The 15,932-nt window shown below is 43.2% G+C and overlaps 1 protein-coding gene across 2 annotated transcripts; it reads right to left on the bottom strand.

Annotated features, from left to right (window-relative positions):
• Window positions 1-6,079: 6,079 nt before the first annotated feature.
• Window positions 6,080-15,663, bottom strand: UCN3 (urocortin 3). Of its 2 annotated transcripts, none has more exons than XM_083860453.1 (2): window positions 14,452-15,663; window positions 6,080-6,916 (listed from the first exon to the last, which is right to left on the bottom strand). In XM_083860453.1, exon 2 carries the CDS (start codon window positions 6,905-6,907, stop codon window positions 6,452-6,454), a length of 456 nt encoding a protein of 151 aa, XP_083716579.1. In that variant the 5' UTR covers window positions 6,908-6,916; window positions 14,452-15,663; the 3' UTR covers window positions 6,080-6,451. The 2 variants fall into 2 exon arrangements, with proteins under 2 accessions (XP_083716579.1, XP_083716578.1); XM_083860452.1 differs by having other exon boundaries at window positions 14,068-14,457.
• Between the last annotated feature and the right edge of the window lie 269 nt (window positions 15,664-15,932).

Below are 15,932 nucleotides of genomic sequence, written 5' to 3'. Positions count from 1 at the left end.
CAAATTTAACTGGAATTGAGATGGGAATTCCAGCACTTTGGCTCTGTTTGCCTCCTGTAAAAGCTGAAAAAAAAAAAAAAAAAATCCCTTTGCTCTCTCCTGCTGCTTCCAGACGTGATGCAAGAATCCCTGGAAGCTGCAAAAGGAGCTGGAAAAAAGGGGGTTGAGCTTGAGCTCTGCCTTTTTCTGGATTCCAGCAGGGTTATTCCTCCTCCTCTGGGGGACTCCCTGGGCTGGGAGAGAGCCAAGAAAAGCAGCTGGGCAGGAAAAAAAAAAAAAAAAAAAAGAAAAAAGGGAAAAAAAGAAGGAAAGGAATTCAAGGGAAAAAAAAAAAAAAAAAAAAAAAAAAAAAAAAAAAAAAGGAAAAAATCAGAGGGAAAAAAAAAATGAAAAACCTGGATCAGGCTGGAATTGAAGGGCTGGCTCAGGAATGTTTAAGTGACTTGAGGGGAGGGATGCTGGATTTAAATCTCAATTTCAATCCAAATTTTCCTGGGCCAAATTCCTCACTGGAGCTCCCCAAGGTGGGAAATCCCAGGAGCTGCCTCTCTTTTCCTTGGAGAATTCCCAGGAGAGGAAATGAAGCTTTTCCATCTCTCCTTCCAGCAGTTTTAGGAGCAGGGAAAAAACCTCTGGAATTAAAAAAAAAAAAAAAAAAAGGAAGGGACAATTCCAGCTCATGGAAATATGGGATATATGGGATAATGACACCCATGGAATGTCCTTGGGATTCCTCCAAATCTGCCCTTTGTGGGCTGGAAGTGGGAAAATCCAAAAAAAAATCCAGAAAATCCCAAAAAAACCCTCCTGGATTTTGCAGGAACTGTGGGAATGATGCTGTGCTGGAATTGTTTGTTGTGGCTGGAGACAGCAGGACACAAAGTTTCTGGGAGTTCTGGGAAGGCCAGGGTGGGAAATGGAAGTGCTCTGAAGGATTTCCATTTCCAAATTTGTGAAATTTGTTGGTTTTTTGGCTTTTTAATCCTCCCTCAGCACTGGTTTCCCTCTGATGTCCATCAGCACTTCACAAGAATCCTTGAAAATTATTTTAATATTTTTTGGGTTTTTTTTTTTTTTTTTTTTTTTGAGTAGGGAAATCCATTCTTTAAATTAATTTATTTAAAAGCTAAAGCTCATTTCCCAAACTTCCCTTGCAACCTGCAGGGCTGGGAATGGGATTTCTGCTTTCCCAAATGCTGGAATTCCTCAGGGTGGGCAGGATTTGCTGGATGGAGCTCCTGGGTTGGGATTGTGGGGCTGGGATTGTCCTTCCAGCACTGGATCCATGAAAATCTGACCCGTCCCAGCTCCAGGGCAGCTCCTTGAACCCAAATAATCCTGAATTTTGGATCCTCTTCCTGCCTGACCCCAAACCATGGATAATGAAAAGCCAATTGGGGCTGGATCCCATTTCCAGAGGGAATGAGGGGACTTTTCCATCCCTCAGTTTCCCTTTCCTGAAACAGGGATAAAAATTCCATCAGGGATGTGGGATTAGGGATGGAAAAGCTGTTGGAATGGGGGATAAATCCAGGACTGAAGTCACCACTGAGACCAATCCCATTGCAGGTGGACAATGGTTTTATTTTCCGTGCAGAACAGACAAAAATCAAGGAATTGATGGGTGTGAGGTGTCCCAGAGGCTGGAAAAAAAAAAAAAGGAATTTTAAAAGTTTATCCAGATTTAGGATGTGGGAAGGATTAATCCTCATGGTTTGGACATTCCTGGTCTGTCCCAAACTTTGCTTGGGCTCAGTTGGGATCATCTGAGGGAAGAAGGAAACGAGGCTGTTCCTGAGGGGGAAGAAAAAAATCCTTAAAAATTGGTCAGGAAGGGATTGGGTGGAGAATTCAAAGGAAAAGCATTTGGGGATGACGTGGAGCAGATCCCATCCATGATGGGAATGGCAGATCCCATCCTGCAGCCACTGGGGTGGGATTTTGGGAAGGATCCCATCCTGTTCTGGGGTTTCCATCTGTCCATGTGCTGAAGGGGATCCATGAGGAGCTCCAGGATGGTGGGAATGCCTCAAATCCTGGGATAAATGGGATTATCCAGAGGGACAGCCAGCCTGGAGCAGGCAGGAATCCCAGGAACATCCCAGAGCTGGGACAGGACACTCCAGGAGCAGGAATGGGATTCATTCCAGCAGGGAATTCCAGGTGGAGCTGCAGCCCCAAGAGCATCACACTCCCAGAGGGAATTCCCTACAAACCCAAACCCCATGGATGTGAAGGTGGGTGTATTCCCAAAATACTGGGAATGTGCTTTTGGAATCTGCCCCTCACCAGGTGGGGCTGGATCCTGCCCCGTCCCAGGATGGAATTTGGGATCCTGCCCTGTCCTAGGATGGATTTGGGGATCCTGCTCCATCCCAGGATGGAATTTGGGATCCTGCTCTGTCCCAGGATGGATTTTGGGATCCTGCTCCATCCCAGGATGGAATTTGGGATCCTGCTCCATCCCAGGATGGAATTTGGGATCCTGCCCTATCCCAGGATGGAATTTGGGATCCTGCTCCACTCCAGGATGGATTTTAGGATCCTGCTCTGTCCCAGGATGGATTTTGGGATCCTGCTGACCTTGGGAATGTCTGAACTCCTGCAGCACCTCTGGTTTGCTCTGAGGGGAGTGAAAAAAGTGGGGAAAAACCTTGGAGGGAAGGGTTTGGGATGGGCTGGATGGATCCCGCAGTGGGAAGGATTTGGGATGGGCTGGATGGATCCCGCAGTGGGAAGGATTTGGGATGGGCTGGATGGATCCAGCAGTGGGAAGGATTTGGGATGGGCTGGATGGATCCAGCATTGGGAAGGATTTGGGATGGGCTGGACGGATCCAGCAGTGGGAAGGATTTGGGATGGGCTGGATGGATCCAGCAGATATTCCTGGTGAGCAGCTCCGGTGCAAGACCAAGAGTTTGTGTTTCCTCCCTGTGGGGAAAGGCAGGAAAGGCTGAATCCTGCCTGGAACCCTCCCTTGGACCCTACAAAATCCCACAAATCACCCCAAACACGGCTGCTGCCCTTCCCAGGCACTCCCAAGCTCTGGATGCTCCCGGCCCCATGGGGATTTTGATGGAGATTCCAGGGATCCCATTCCCATCCCATTTCCTCAGGAAATCTGTGATGCCTCAACCCCTCTGGGCAGAGCATGGGAAGGATCAATTAGGAAAAAAATAATTAAGGAAGGATCTATTTGGGAAAAGGTTGATTTGGGAGGATCCATTTGGGAAGGATCAATTTGGGAAGAGTTGATTAAGAAAGGATTAATCTGGGAGGAATTAATTTGGGAAGGATCCCTTTGGGATGGATCCATTTGGGATTGGTCAATTTGGGAAGGGTTAATTTGGGATTGGTCAATTTGGGAAGGGTTAATTTGGGAAGGGTTAATTTGGGATTGGTCAATTTGGGAAGGGTTAATTTGGGAAGGATTAATTTGGGAAGCATTAATTTGGGTAGGATCCATTAGGGAAGGATTAATTTGAAAAGGATCCATTTGAGAAGGATCCATTTGGAAAAGATCCACTTTTGAAGGGGTTAATTTGGGAAGGATCCATTTGGGAAGGATTAATTTGGGAAGAATTGATTAAGGAAGGATCCATTTGGAAAGGATCCATTGTGGAGGGATTAATTTGGGACAGGTTAATTAGGGAAGGATCCATTTGGGAAGGATTAATTTTGAAAGAGTTAATTTGAGGAAGGATCCATTTTGGAACGTGTTAATTAGGGAAGGGTTAATTAGGGAAGGGTCAATTTGTTCTCCTTGTCCAGCCACGAGCTGGGGAAGGATCCTAAGCAGGGAAAGGCTCTTCCCAATCTGGGATCCCACTGGAAAATCTCTCCCAACCTCCTGCTCCAAGCAGGGATTTCCCCTCTGTCCCTCCTTCCAAGGATCCTCTGCACATCCCTGAGCCTGGAAAACCTGGGGACACCTGGACAGGCCACAGAGGGATGATCAGTGTCCTCGTTCTTCCCGTGCCTCAGTTTCCCTGGATGGAAAATGAGGATGAGAACACCGGGAATTTTCTGGGCTATCAAAATCCATATAATCCAAAATTCCAATGAATTTCAATGGGAAAAGACCTGCCCTGTGCACCTTTGGAGATGGGGCAGGAGGTCTTTGTCCCTCTGGGGACCCTCCAGGACATTTCCAACCCTCTGGCTGTCCCTTGGTGTCCCACCTGGAATGTCCCCATGGCAGTGGGGCTGGGGGAATCTCATTTCCTGCTCTTGGGGAGCATCTCCTGGGGAAGAAGGGCCAAATCTCTTCCCCAAATTTCTCCCTCCACCTCCCAAACCTGCTGCGTGCAGGGATGAGGGAGGAGGTGGAATTGCAGAGGGGTTTGGGAGGTGGAGAAGGAGATTCAGAGGAAGGGATGAACATTCCAAGGGGAAAGGTGGGATGAGTGTGGACGGGCTGTGGGTGAGGAGCTGGAGCAGCTGGAGAACCGAGGTGGAGCAGTGGGAAAGTGGGAAGGGACAGGTGGGAATTTCTGGTGGGATCACCCAGGGTGGGTTTGGAGCAGCCACGGAGCCACCTGAGACTCCTGGGATCCAAATACACCTGGGGACATGGGGTCACCCCGGCCAGGACCCACCTGGGGACACTGAGGCCATGGGGTCACCCCGGCCAGGACCCATGTGGGGACACTGAGACCATGGGGTCACCTTGGCCAAGATCCATCAGGGGACAATGAGACCATGGGGTCACCTTGACCAGGATCCATCAGGGGACACTGGGACCATGGGGTCACCCTGGCCAGGACCCATGTGGGGACACTGAGACCATGGGGTCACCTTGGCCAAGATCCATCAGGGGACAATGGGACCATGGGGTCACCCTGGCCAGGACCCATCTGGGGACAATGAGACCATGGGGTCACCTTGACCAGGATCCATCAGGGGACATTGGGGCCACGGGGTCACCTTGACCAGGATCCATCAGGGGACACTGGGACCATGGGGTCACCCTGGCCAGGACCCATCTGGGGACACTGGGGCCATGTGGGTGAGGACATTGATGCTGAAGGTGCTGGTGACAAACTCAGAGAAATCCCAGGAGAAGGAACTGGGAATTCCCTCCCGAGGTTTCCCTTCCCATGGGTTGGTGGCTGTGGCAGGGACGTCACCAGGTGGGATTTGGGAGGGCTCGTGGTGGGATTTGGGGTGGCTCGTGGTGGGATTTGGGATTGCTCACGGTGGGGTTTGGGATTGCTCGTGGTGGGGTTTGGGAGGGCTCGTGGTGGGATTTGGGATTGCTCGTGGTGGGATTTGGGAGGGCTCGTGGTGGGATTTGGGATTGCTCGTGGTGGGATTTGGGAGGGCTCGTGGTGGGATTTGGGGTGGCTCGTGGTGGGATTTGGGATTGCTCGTGGTGGGATTTGGGATTGCTCGTGGTGGGATTTGGGATTGCTCGTGGTGGGGTTTGGGATTGCTCGTGGTGGGATTTGGGATTGCTCGTGGTGGGATTTGGGAGGGCTCGTGGTGGGATTTGGGAGGGCTCGTGGTGGGATTTGGGAGGGCTCGTGGTGGGATTTGGGACAGCTCGTGGTGGGATTTGGGAGGGCTCGTGCTGGGATTTGGGACAGCTCGTGGTGGGATTTGGGACAGCTCGTGGTGGGATTTGGGACAGCTCGTGGTGGGATTTGGGACAGCTCGTGGTGGGATTTGGGGTGGCTCGTGGTGGGATTTGGGACAGCTCATGGTGGGATTTGGGATTGCTCGTGGTGGGATTTGGGATTGCTCACGGTGGGATTTGGGGTGGCTCGTGGTGGGATTTGGGAGGGCCATGGTGGGATTTGGGATTGCTCACGGTGGGATTTGGGATTGCTCGTGGTGGGGTTTGGGAGGGCTCGTGGTGGGATTTGGGATTGCTCGTGGTGGGATTTGGGATTGCTCACGGTGGGATTTGGGATTGCTCGTGGTGGGATTTGGGATTGCTCATGGTGGGATTTGGGATTGCTCACGGTGGGATTTGGGATTGCTCATGGTGGGATTTGGGATTGCTCACGGTGGGATTTGGGATTGCTCATGGTGGGATTTGGGAGGGCTCGTGGTGGGATTTGGGATTGCTCACGGTGGGATTTGGGATTGCTCGTGGTGGGATTTGGGAGGGCTTTGGTGGGGACAGGACCACGAGGCTGAACTGGAGGAGGTTTGGGAATCCCCACAAGCCCCAACACACCACCAAGGTGGGAGATGGGACAACAAAACCTTGGAAACTCCAGAGATGGCAGCTTTAATCAGGAACCCTCCCGGGTGAGTGACACACCCCCTGTGCCCCTCAGGGGACAGGAACCTCTTCCCTGCACACGGAAATGTCCGGAAGGAACAAACAGAGGAGAGTGGGGGGAGAAGGGGAGGAGAAGGAACACTGAGGTCACTCGATGGGTCAAGAACGGACACGGCTGGCGTCACACCCGGCCATCAGTCCCCAGTGCTGGTGGCCCCGTCACTTCCTCCTCCCGATCTGGGCCATCAGGTGGGCGTTGGCCGCCGCCTTGGCCCTCAAGTTCTTGGCCTTGGCGATGTTGAAGAGGATGTTCATGATGTTGGTGGGGACGTCGAGGGACAGCGTCACCTTGGTGCGCCGGTCGCTCTTGGCGCGGCTCGGGGAGCTCTTGCCCTTGGCCTGGGACACCTGTTTGTTGTGGCCTTCCCCGGGGAATGTCCTTTTGCCCAGCTCTTCCTCCACCTCATCCTCCTCCTCAGACGCCTCTTCCAGGGACGGAGACTCGGAGCCGCGCTTGTCCAGGACGGAATTCTCCTGGGGGTGGATTTTCTGGGCCTCCTCCAGGGCGGCGTTGAGGCAGCTGAAGAGGGAGGCGGCGCTGGAGAGGCTCAGGGCCTGCCCGGTGCTGGTGGCTCCCAGCAGGAGCAGCAGGAGCAGCAGCCTGGGGTGGGACATGGCGGGGACCTGGGGACACCCAGGGGAGGGCAGAGAGGGGCGTGAGGTTCTTGTGGTGCCTGGAGAAGATCCGACCTCTCTTTGTCCCTTCCCAATCCCAAACTCCCCTCGTTGTGCTCCTGGAGTCACCTCCCAGGTCCTGGGTAAAGGTTGGGGCAGGTGGGGTTGAGTTTCCTTGGGGGGCAGCCCCAGACCCTGGTTTGGGGTCAGGGTGGGGTGTCCGAGGAGCTTCCCTTCCATGGGGGTTCCATGGGGGTTCCATGGGGATTCCATGGACAAGAGGATCTGGCCTTTGCTTACGTGGAGTTTCCATGGAGGGAAGGAATTGGCCTTTCCTTAGCGGAACTTCCAAATTCCCAAAAAACCTGGAACCCTGCTGGAATTTCCAAAAAATCCTGGAATCCTGCTGGCATTCCCTCCAAAAACCCTGGAATTCTGTTGGCATTCCCAGAAACCTGGTATCCTGCTGGCATTCCCAAAAAAACCCCAATGGAATCCTGTTGATATTCCCCAAAAACCCCTGGAATCCTGCTGGTATTCCCCAAAACACACTTTTGGAATCCTGCTGGAATTCCCAAAAACCCCCTCTGGAATCCTGTTGGTATTCCCAAAAGAACCTGGAATTCCCAAAAAACCTGGAATACTGCTCGCATTCCCAAAAAAACACCCTGGAATCCTGCTGGCACTCCCCCCAAAAAACACTGGAATCTTGCTGGAATTCCCAAAAAAAACCCCCCTGGAATCTTGATGGTATTCCCCTGAAAAACCTGGAATTCTGGTGACATTCCAAAAGAAACCTGCAATTCCCAAAAACCCTGGAATCCTGCTGGTGTTCCTCAAAAAATCCCTTGGAATCCTGCTGGCATTCCCCCCCAAAAAAACTGGAATCTTGCTAGAATTCCCCAAAAAAACCCCTCTCTAGAATCCTGTTGGTATTCCCAAAAAAACCCCCTGGATTCCTGCTGGCATTCCCCCAAAAAACCCTGGAATCCCAGAAAACCCCTATAATCCTTCTGGTATTCCCAAAAAACCTAGAATTCTGCTAGAATTCCCAAAAAACCTCTGGAATCCTGTTGGTATTCCCCCAAAAAACTGGAATTCCCAAAAAAACTGGAATCCTGCTGGAATTTCCAAAGAACCTGGAATTCTGCTGGTATTCCCCCAAAAGCCCCTGGAATCCTGCTGGCATTCCCCCAAAAACATGAAATTCCCAAAACCGCTGGAACCCTGCTGGCATTCCCCCCCAAAAAACCTGGAATCCTGATGGCATTCCCCCAAAAAACCTGGAATTCTGGTGGCATTCCAAAAGGAACGGAATTCCCAAAAAAACTGGAATCCTGATAGCATCCCCCCCAAAAACCTGGAATTCCCAAAAAAATACTGGAACCCTGCTGGCATTCCCAAAAAACTTGGAATCCTGGTGGCATTCCCAATCCTTTGGCGCCACCTTGTGGCCAGCGGCTGTCACGACAATTCCCGGCTGGGAATTCTCAGTTTGGGAATTCCATCCCACATTTTGGGGTTGGAGCTGCCGATTTTATTCCCCTGGGGATTTAGGGAGCAGCGGGATGTCCTGGGAGGGGAAATTTGGGAATTTTTGTCCTCTCAAATCTGCCCTTTGCCATCACTTGGAGTGGGAATTTTGGGAAAGTTTATTCCCATTAACTCTGCCCTTTATTGCCCAGGGAAAGAGAGATTTGGGGATTTTTATCCCCCTAATTTTTCCCTTTTCCACCCCTTGGAGTGGGAATTCTGGGAAGGTTTATGCCTTTAATTCTTCCCTTTTCCATCCCTTGGAGAGGGAATTTTTGGAAGATCTTTTATCCTTAAATTTGCCCTTTGCTGTTGCTCAGAGTGGGAATTCTGGGCTGGTTGATTCCCTTAACTTTGCTCTTTTCCATCCCTTGGAGTGGGAATTCTGGGCAGGTTTATTCCCATTAACTCAGCCCTTTATTGTCCATGGAGGGGGAATTTTGGGAATTTTCATTCTCTCAATTCTGCCCTTTGCCATCCCTTGAAGTGGGAATTTTGTGAAGTTTTATCCCTTTAACTCTTCCCTTTGCCATCCCTTGGAGGAGGAATTTTGGGAAGGTCTTTTCCCCTTAAATTTGCTCTTTGCTGTTTCTCAGAGAGGGAATTCTGGGCAGGTTTATTCCCATTAACTCAGCCCTTTATTGTCCATGGAAGGAGAAATTTGGGAAGTTTTATCCTCTAAATTCTGCCCTTTGCCATCCCTTGGAGGGGGAATTTTGGGAAGCTTTATCCCTTTAACTCTTCCCTTTGCCTTTCCTTGGAGAGGGAATTTTGGGAAGGTCTTTTCTCCTTAAATTTTCCCTTTGCTGTTCCTCAGAGTGGGAATTCTGGGCAGATTTATTCCCTCAATTCTTCACTTTTCCATCCCTTGGAGAGGGAATTCTGGTCAGGTTTATTCCCATTAACTCAGCCCTTTATTGTCTATGGAAGGAGAAATTTGGGAATTTTCATCCTCTAAATTCTGCCTTTTGCCATCCCTTGAAGTGAGAATTTTGTGAAGTTTTATCCCTTTAACTCTTCCCTTTGCTGTCCCATGGAGTGGGAATTTTGGGAAGGTCTTTTCCCCTTAAATTTGCCCTTTTCTGCTCCTCAGAGTGGGAATTCTGGGCTGATTGATTCCCTTAACTTTGCTCTTTTCCATCCCTTGGAGTGGGAATTCTGGTCAGGTTTATTCCCGTTAACTCAGCCCTTTATTGTCCATGGAAGGAGAAATTTGGGAAGTTTCATCCTCTAAATTCTGCTTTTGGCTGTCCCTCGGAGGATGGAATTTTGGGCAGCTTTATTCCTTTAACTCTTCCCTTTGCCTTTCCTTGGAGAGGGAATTTTTGGAAGGTCTTTTCCCCTTAAATTTGCCTTTTTCTGTTCCTCAGGGTGGGAATTTTGGGCACTTTCATCCCTTTGCTCTTTTCTCTCCATGGAAAAGCGGGAGAGATTTGGGACCTCCATTCCCTGAACTCTTTTCCCTTTTCCCAAGGGGAGATTTGGTGTCAAAAACCTTCTTTGTTCCCATTTCTTTGCTTTTCCTTCCCAAAATCCCACAGAACTTCCCAAAAAATCCATCCCCTCAACCCTTCCCTGGATCTGGATGGGAAATGAGGAGGAGGAAGAGCCCTGAGATGATCCAGGGAAATTTTTTCCTGCAGGATCAAGGGAAAAAATCCCACCCCAGACCCTCAAATTCCTCATGGGATCATTTAGGGATTATTTAGGACTCCAAAATCTCTTTTCCTCCAGTCCCAAATCCCACATTTTGCCCATTTCAACATCCCAAGATTTAATTTTTTCATGGAAAAAGGGGATGGAGATTTGGGAATGGGGGGATTTTTCCAAAGCTGAGACTCCCCAGGATGAAAATTCCTCCCATCCCAAAAATTCCCTTTTTTTTCACCTCCTTCCACCCTCAGCAAATCCCTGCAGCTCCTGCAGAATTCCCACAGCTTCCTGAATTTTGGGATTGGGGATTTTTCCCATTCCCTGAGTGATTCCCAAATCCTGGAATGTCACCAAAACCTCCTTCCAGAACTGCTGGAAAAATCCCTGGGATGTTCCTGCCCCTCCTGGAATTTTGGAGCTGCATTTCCCTGGAATTTTTTCCCTTCTCCTGGGATTTTTTAAATTTTATTTTTATTTTTTTTCCCAGATTTTCCCTCTTAAAAAAACTCTGGGAAATCTCAGCTGAGCCAAGGGAAAAGCAGAATGAGGGGGAAAAAACCCACACCCATCCCAGGATGGAAAATCCTGGCAAAAAAGGAACAGAAATCAAGGAAAAAAAAAAAAAAAAAGTGGATTTTTTTGGGGATTTGGGTTTATTTTGGTTGTGCTCCAAAACTCTGGGAAGTTTTTATGGAGCAGGAAAAAAAAAAAAGCTGGAATTGGGATTTTATTTTTTTTTTTCTTGCTGAAAAAAGCAGGAAAAGGCGAAAAAAAATTCCCCAAAACCGCCTGGGGTGGATCTGAGGAAATGGGAATTATTGAATGGGAATTGAATGGGAATTTTACATGGGAATTTAATGGGAATTTTACATGAGAATTTTACATGGGAATTACATGGGAATTAAATGGGAGTTAAATGGAAATTAAATGAGAACTAAATGGGAATTAAGTGGGAATTTTACAGGGGAATTTAATGGGAATTTTACATGGGAATTAAATGGGAATTTTACAGGGGAATTTTACATGAGAATTACATGGGAATTACATGGGACTTTTAGATGGGAATTACAGGGGAATTTTACATGGGAATTTTACAGGGGAATTTTACATGAGAATTAAATGGGAATTTTACAGGGGAATTTTACATAGGAATTTTACATGGGAATTCCATGGGAATTTTACATGGGAATTAAATGGGAATTAAATGGGAGTTAAATGGAAATTAAATGGGAATTTAGTGGGAATTTTACATGGGAATTTTACATGGGAATTTTACATGGGAATTACATGGGAATTACATGGGAATTAAATGGGAGTTAAATGGAAATTAAATGAGAATTAAGTGGGAATTTTACAGGGGAATTTAATGAGAATTTTCCAGGGGAATTTTAATTGGGAATTAAATGGGAATTACATGGGAATTTTACATGGGAATTACATGGGAATTACATGGGAATTACATGGGAATTACATGGGAATTACATGGGAATTTTACATGGGAATTACATGGGATTTTTACATGAGAATTACAGGGGATTTACATGGGAATTAAATGGGAATTTTACATGGGAATTAAATGGGAATTAAATGGGAATTTTACATGAGAATTATATGGGAATTACATGGGAATTTCACAGGGGAATTAAATGGGAATTATATGGGAATTACATGGGAATTAAATGGGAATTACAGGGCAATTATATGGGAATTTTACATGAGAATTAAATGGGAACTTTACATGGGAATTTTACATAGGAATTAAATGGGAATTTTACTTGAGAATTACATGGGAATTTTACATGAGAATTTCATGAGAATTACATGGGAATTTTACAGGGGAATTTTACATGGGAATTACATGAGAATTACATGGGAATTACATGGGAATTACATGAGAATTGCATGGGAATTACATGGGAATTACATGGGAATTTTACATGAGAATTACATGAGAATTAAATGGTAATTAGAGGAGAATTACAGGGGAATTAAATGGGAATTTTACAAGGGAATTACATGGGAAATTTTACATGGGAATTAAATGGGAATTTTACATTTTACATGAGAATTACATGGGAATTACATGGGAATTACATGGGAATTAAATGGGAATTACATGGGAATTACATGGGAATTACATGGGAATTAAATGGGAAATTTTACATGGGAATTAAATGGGAATTAAATAGGAATTAATTGGGATAGCCGGGACCATTTCCCAGGAATTTTATGTGGACGCTGCCGAGGCGGCAGAGGAGCGTTTGTATCTCCTGGAAAAAGAAATAAATAATTTAAAATTCTCCCTGGGCAGGAGCAGAAAACCAAACCCGGGGATTTGCCGCCTCCTCTCGGCGCCAAAGGATTTTTTCTCTCCCGGGAAATTCCAAATAAATCCGGGATGAACCTGCGGGTGGCACCTGGAGACTGGAAATCCCCTGGAGCTGCTGCTCTTCCCAAAGGAGCTTTTCACCAAAATTAACTCCAAAATTTCCTTTTTTTCTTAATAATTCCCACCCTGCCTGTCCCGATCTGCCGCCCAAAATTACTGGAAAAATAATTAATAATAATAATTATTATTAATAATAATGATAATTGAGGAGGGGAATTTTAAATCCTCAATAATAATAATAATAATAATAATAACAATAATAATTCAGGAGGGGAATTTTAAACCCTTTACAATAATAATAATAATAAATTATTTTTCGGGAGGGGAATTTTAAATCCTTAATAATAATAATAATAATAATAATGGTAATAGTAATAATAATAATAATTCAGGAGGGGAATTTTTAACCCTGTATTATAATAATAATAATTTTTCCAGGAGGGGAATTTTAAATCCTTAATAATAATAATAATAATAATAATAATAATAATAGTAATAAAGTTATTTTTCCAGGAGGGGAATTTTAAATCCATAATAATAATAGTAATAGTAATAATAATAATAATAATACTTTTTCCAGGAGGGGAATTTAAAATTCTTTATAATAATAATAATAATAATAATAATTTTTTTTTCCGGGAGGGGAATTTTAAAATCCTTAATAATAATAATAATAATAATAAATAATTACTTTTTCCAGGAGGAGAATTTTAAATCCTTAAAAAAAAAAAATTTAAAAAATAATAATAGTGATATTTTTTCCAGGAGGGGAATTTTAAGTCCTTAATAATAATAGTAATAATAATAATAATAATAATAGTAATAATAATAATAATTCAGGAGGGGAATTTAAAATCCTTCATAATAATAATATTTATTTTTTCCAGGAGAGGAATTTTAAATCCTTCTAAATAATAATAATAATAATAATAATAATAATAATAAATTTTTTTTCCAGGAGGGGAATTTTAAATCCATAATAATAATAATAATAATAATAATAATTTTTCCAAGAGGGGAATTTTAAATCCCTTTAATATCCAAAATATCTCAGCTCACTTTCCCCTTTCCCTGCCTTATTTTATTTATTTTTTCCATTAAAATCCCCCTTAGAATCTGCTTTTTTTGGATTGAAAACCACTAAAAACACCCAAACTTTCAGCAAACCAGGGAAAATAAATAAAATAAATCAAATCCAGTCACTCACCTGCTTCTCCCGGATTCTTGTGATGGAAAAGGAAATTTTTTTTCCCTGGAATCACCAAAAAAGCATCAGGAGCTTTTTCCCTCCAACTTCTCTTTGCTTTTCCCCTGATTTTTATTATTATTTTATTATTTTTAATCCCAAAAAAAAAGGGATAATTAAAATTTTTTTTCCCTTTTTTCTCTCTCTGTGTTGGAAATGTTTTTTCCTCTTTTTTTTTCTGGGTGTATTTATAAAAACCCCAGGGATGGGGAGGGGTTATTTTATTCATTTTTTCCATTAAAATCCCCCTTAGAATCTGCTTTTTTTGGATTGAAAAACCACTAAAAACACCCAAACTTTCACCAAATCTGGGAAAATAAACAAAATCCAGTCACTCACCTGCTTCTCCCGGATTCTTGTGATGGAAAAGGAATTTTTTTTTTCCTGGAATCACCAAAAAAGCATCAGGAGCTTTTTCCCTCCAACTTCTCTTTGCTTTTCCCCTTGATTTTTATTATTATTTTATTATTTTTAATCCCAAAAAAAAGGGATAATTTAAATTTTTTTCCCCTTTTTTCTCTCTGTGTGTTGGAAATGTTTTTTCCTGTTTTTTTCTGGGTGTATTTATAAAAAGCCCAGGGATGGGCAGGGGTTATTTTATTCATTTTTTCCATTTAAATCCCCCTTAGAATCTGCTTTTTTTGGATTGAAAACCACTAAAACCACCCAAACTTTCAGCAAACCAGGGAAAATAAATAAAATAAATCAAATCCAGTCACTCACCTGCTTCTCCCGAATTCTTGTGATGGAAAAGGAATTTTTTTTTTCCTGGAATCACTTTGGGTAAAAAAGCATCAGGAGCTTTTTCCCTCCAACTTCTCTTTGCTTTTCCCCTGATTTTTATTATTATTTTATTATTTTTAATCCCAAAAAAAGGGATAAATTTATTTTTTTTCCCTTTTTTCTCTCTGTGTGTTGGAAATGTTTTTTCCTCTTTTTTTCTGGGTGTATTTATAAAAAGCCCAGGGATGGGGAGGGGTTGGGTTGATAATTCCAGAGGAGCCTTTGGCTCAGGGAAATGATTTCATTTCATTACCCGGAGCTCGGAGTCACAGGAGACGTCACTGAGGGAAAAGAATAATAAAATAAAAATAAGTAAATAAAAATACCTGGGAAAAGACGTCGGATCTCAAAATCTGGGAAAGAGTTGTTCGTCAGTGCCGGGATTTTTTTTATTTTATTTTTATTTTATTTTATTTTATTTTATTTTATTTTATTTTATTTTATTTTATTTTTTATTTTATTTTATATTTTTTATTTTATTTATTTTATTTTATTTTATTTTTATTTTATTTTATTTTTATTTTTTATTTTATATTATTTTATTTTATTTTTTATTTTATATTCTTTTATTTATTTATTTTATATTATTTTATTTATTTTATTTTTATTTTTATTTTATTTTATTTTATTTATTTTATTTTATTTTATTTTATTTTATTTTTATTTTATTTTGTATTATTTTACTTTATTTTTTATTATTATTTTATTTATTTTATTTTATTTTATTTTATTTTATTTTATTTTATTTTTTTTATTTTATTTTATTTTATCTTTTAAATTTTTAAATTTTATTATTTTTTTTTTTTTTTAGGATCAGTAAATCTTTGGTCTTTGGGAGGGGTGGGGGGAGTTTGGGATTTTTGTCATTCCAAAAAGTGTTTTTTTTGGTGGTTTTTTCCAGGTTTTAAGGATGACTTGTTATCCCAAAAAATGGGGTTTTATTCCCAATTTTCAAGGATGTCTTGTTGGGGTTTGTTATCCTAAAAAATGGGGTTTTATTTCTTCTTGTAGTTTGTTATTCCCCAAAAAAAAAAGGGATTTTATTCCCAGTTCCAAGAATTCCTTTTTGGGGTTTATTATCCCAAAAAAGATGGGGTATTTTATTCCCTGGAGTTTATTATCCCCCCCCAATAATAATAATAATAATAATAATAATAATAATAATAATTTTAATTCCCAGTTCCAAGGATGCCTTTTTGGGGTTTATTATCCCCCCCAAAATGGGTTTTTATTCCCTGGAGTTTGTTATCCCAAAAAATAGGGATTTTTTTGTATTCCCAGTTCCAAGGATGACTTGTTGGGGTTTATTATCCCAAAAAATGGTTTTTTATTCCCAGAGTGGAGGTTTTGAAGAGTTTTCCTTGTTTTCCCCCATTTTTAGGGATTTTTCCCTTCCCATTCAGGCAGGAAAACTCCTGGGA

The sequence above is a fragment of the Zosterops lateralis genome (genome assembly GCF_965231275.1).
Source record: "Zosterops lateralis genome assembly, chromosome: 4".
NCBI classification, from domain to species: Eukaryota; Metazoa; Chordata; class Aves; order Passeriformes; family Zosteropidae; genus Zosterops; species Zosterops lateralis.
Note: the sequence above shows the minus strand (reverse complement) of the source record. Positions and strands in the feature narration are given on the sequence as shown.

Coding starts and splice junctions, on each gene's coding strand:
- UCN3 (XM_083860453.1), bottom strand. CDS start 6,907: ATGTCCCACCCCAGGCTGCTGCTCCTGCTGCTCCTGCTGGGAGCCACC.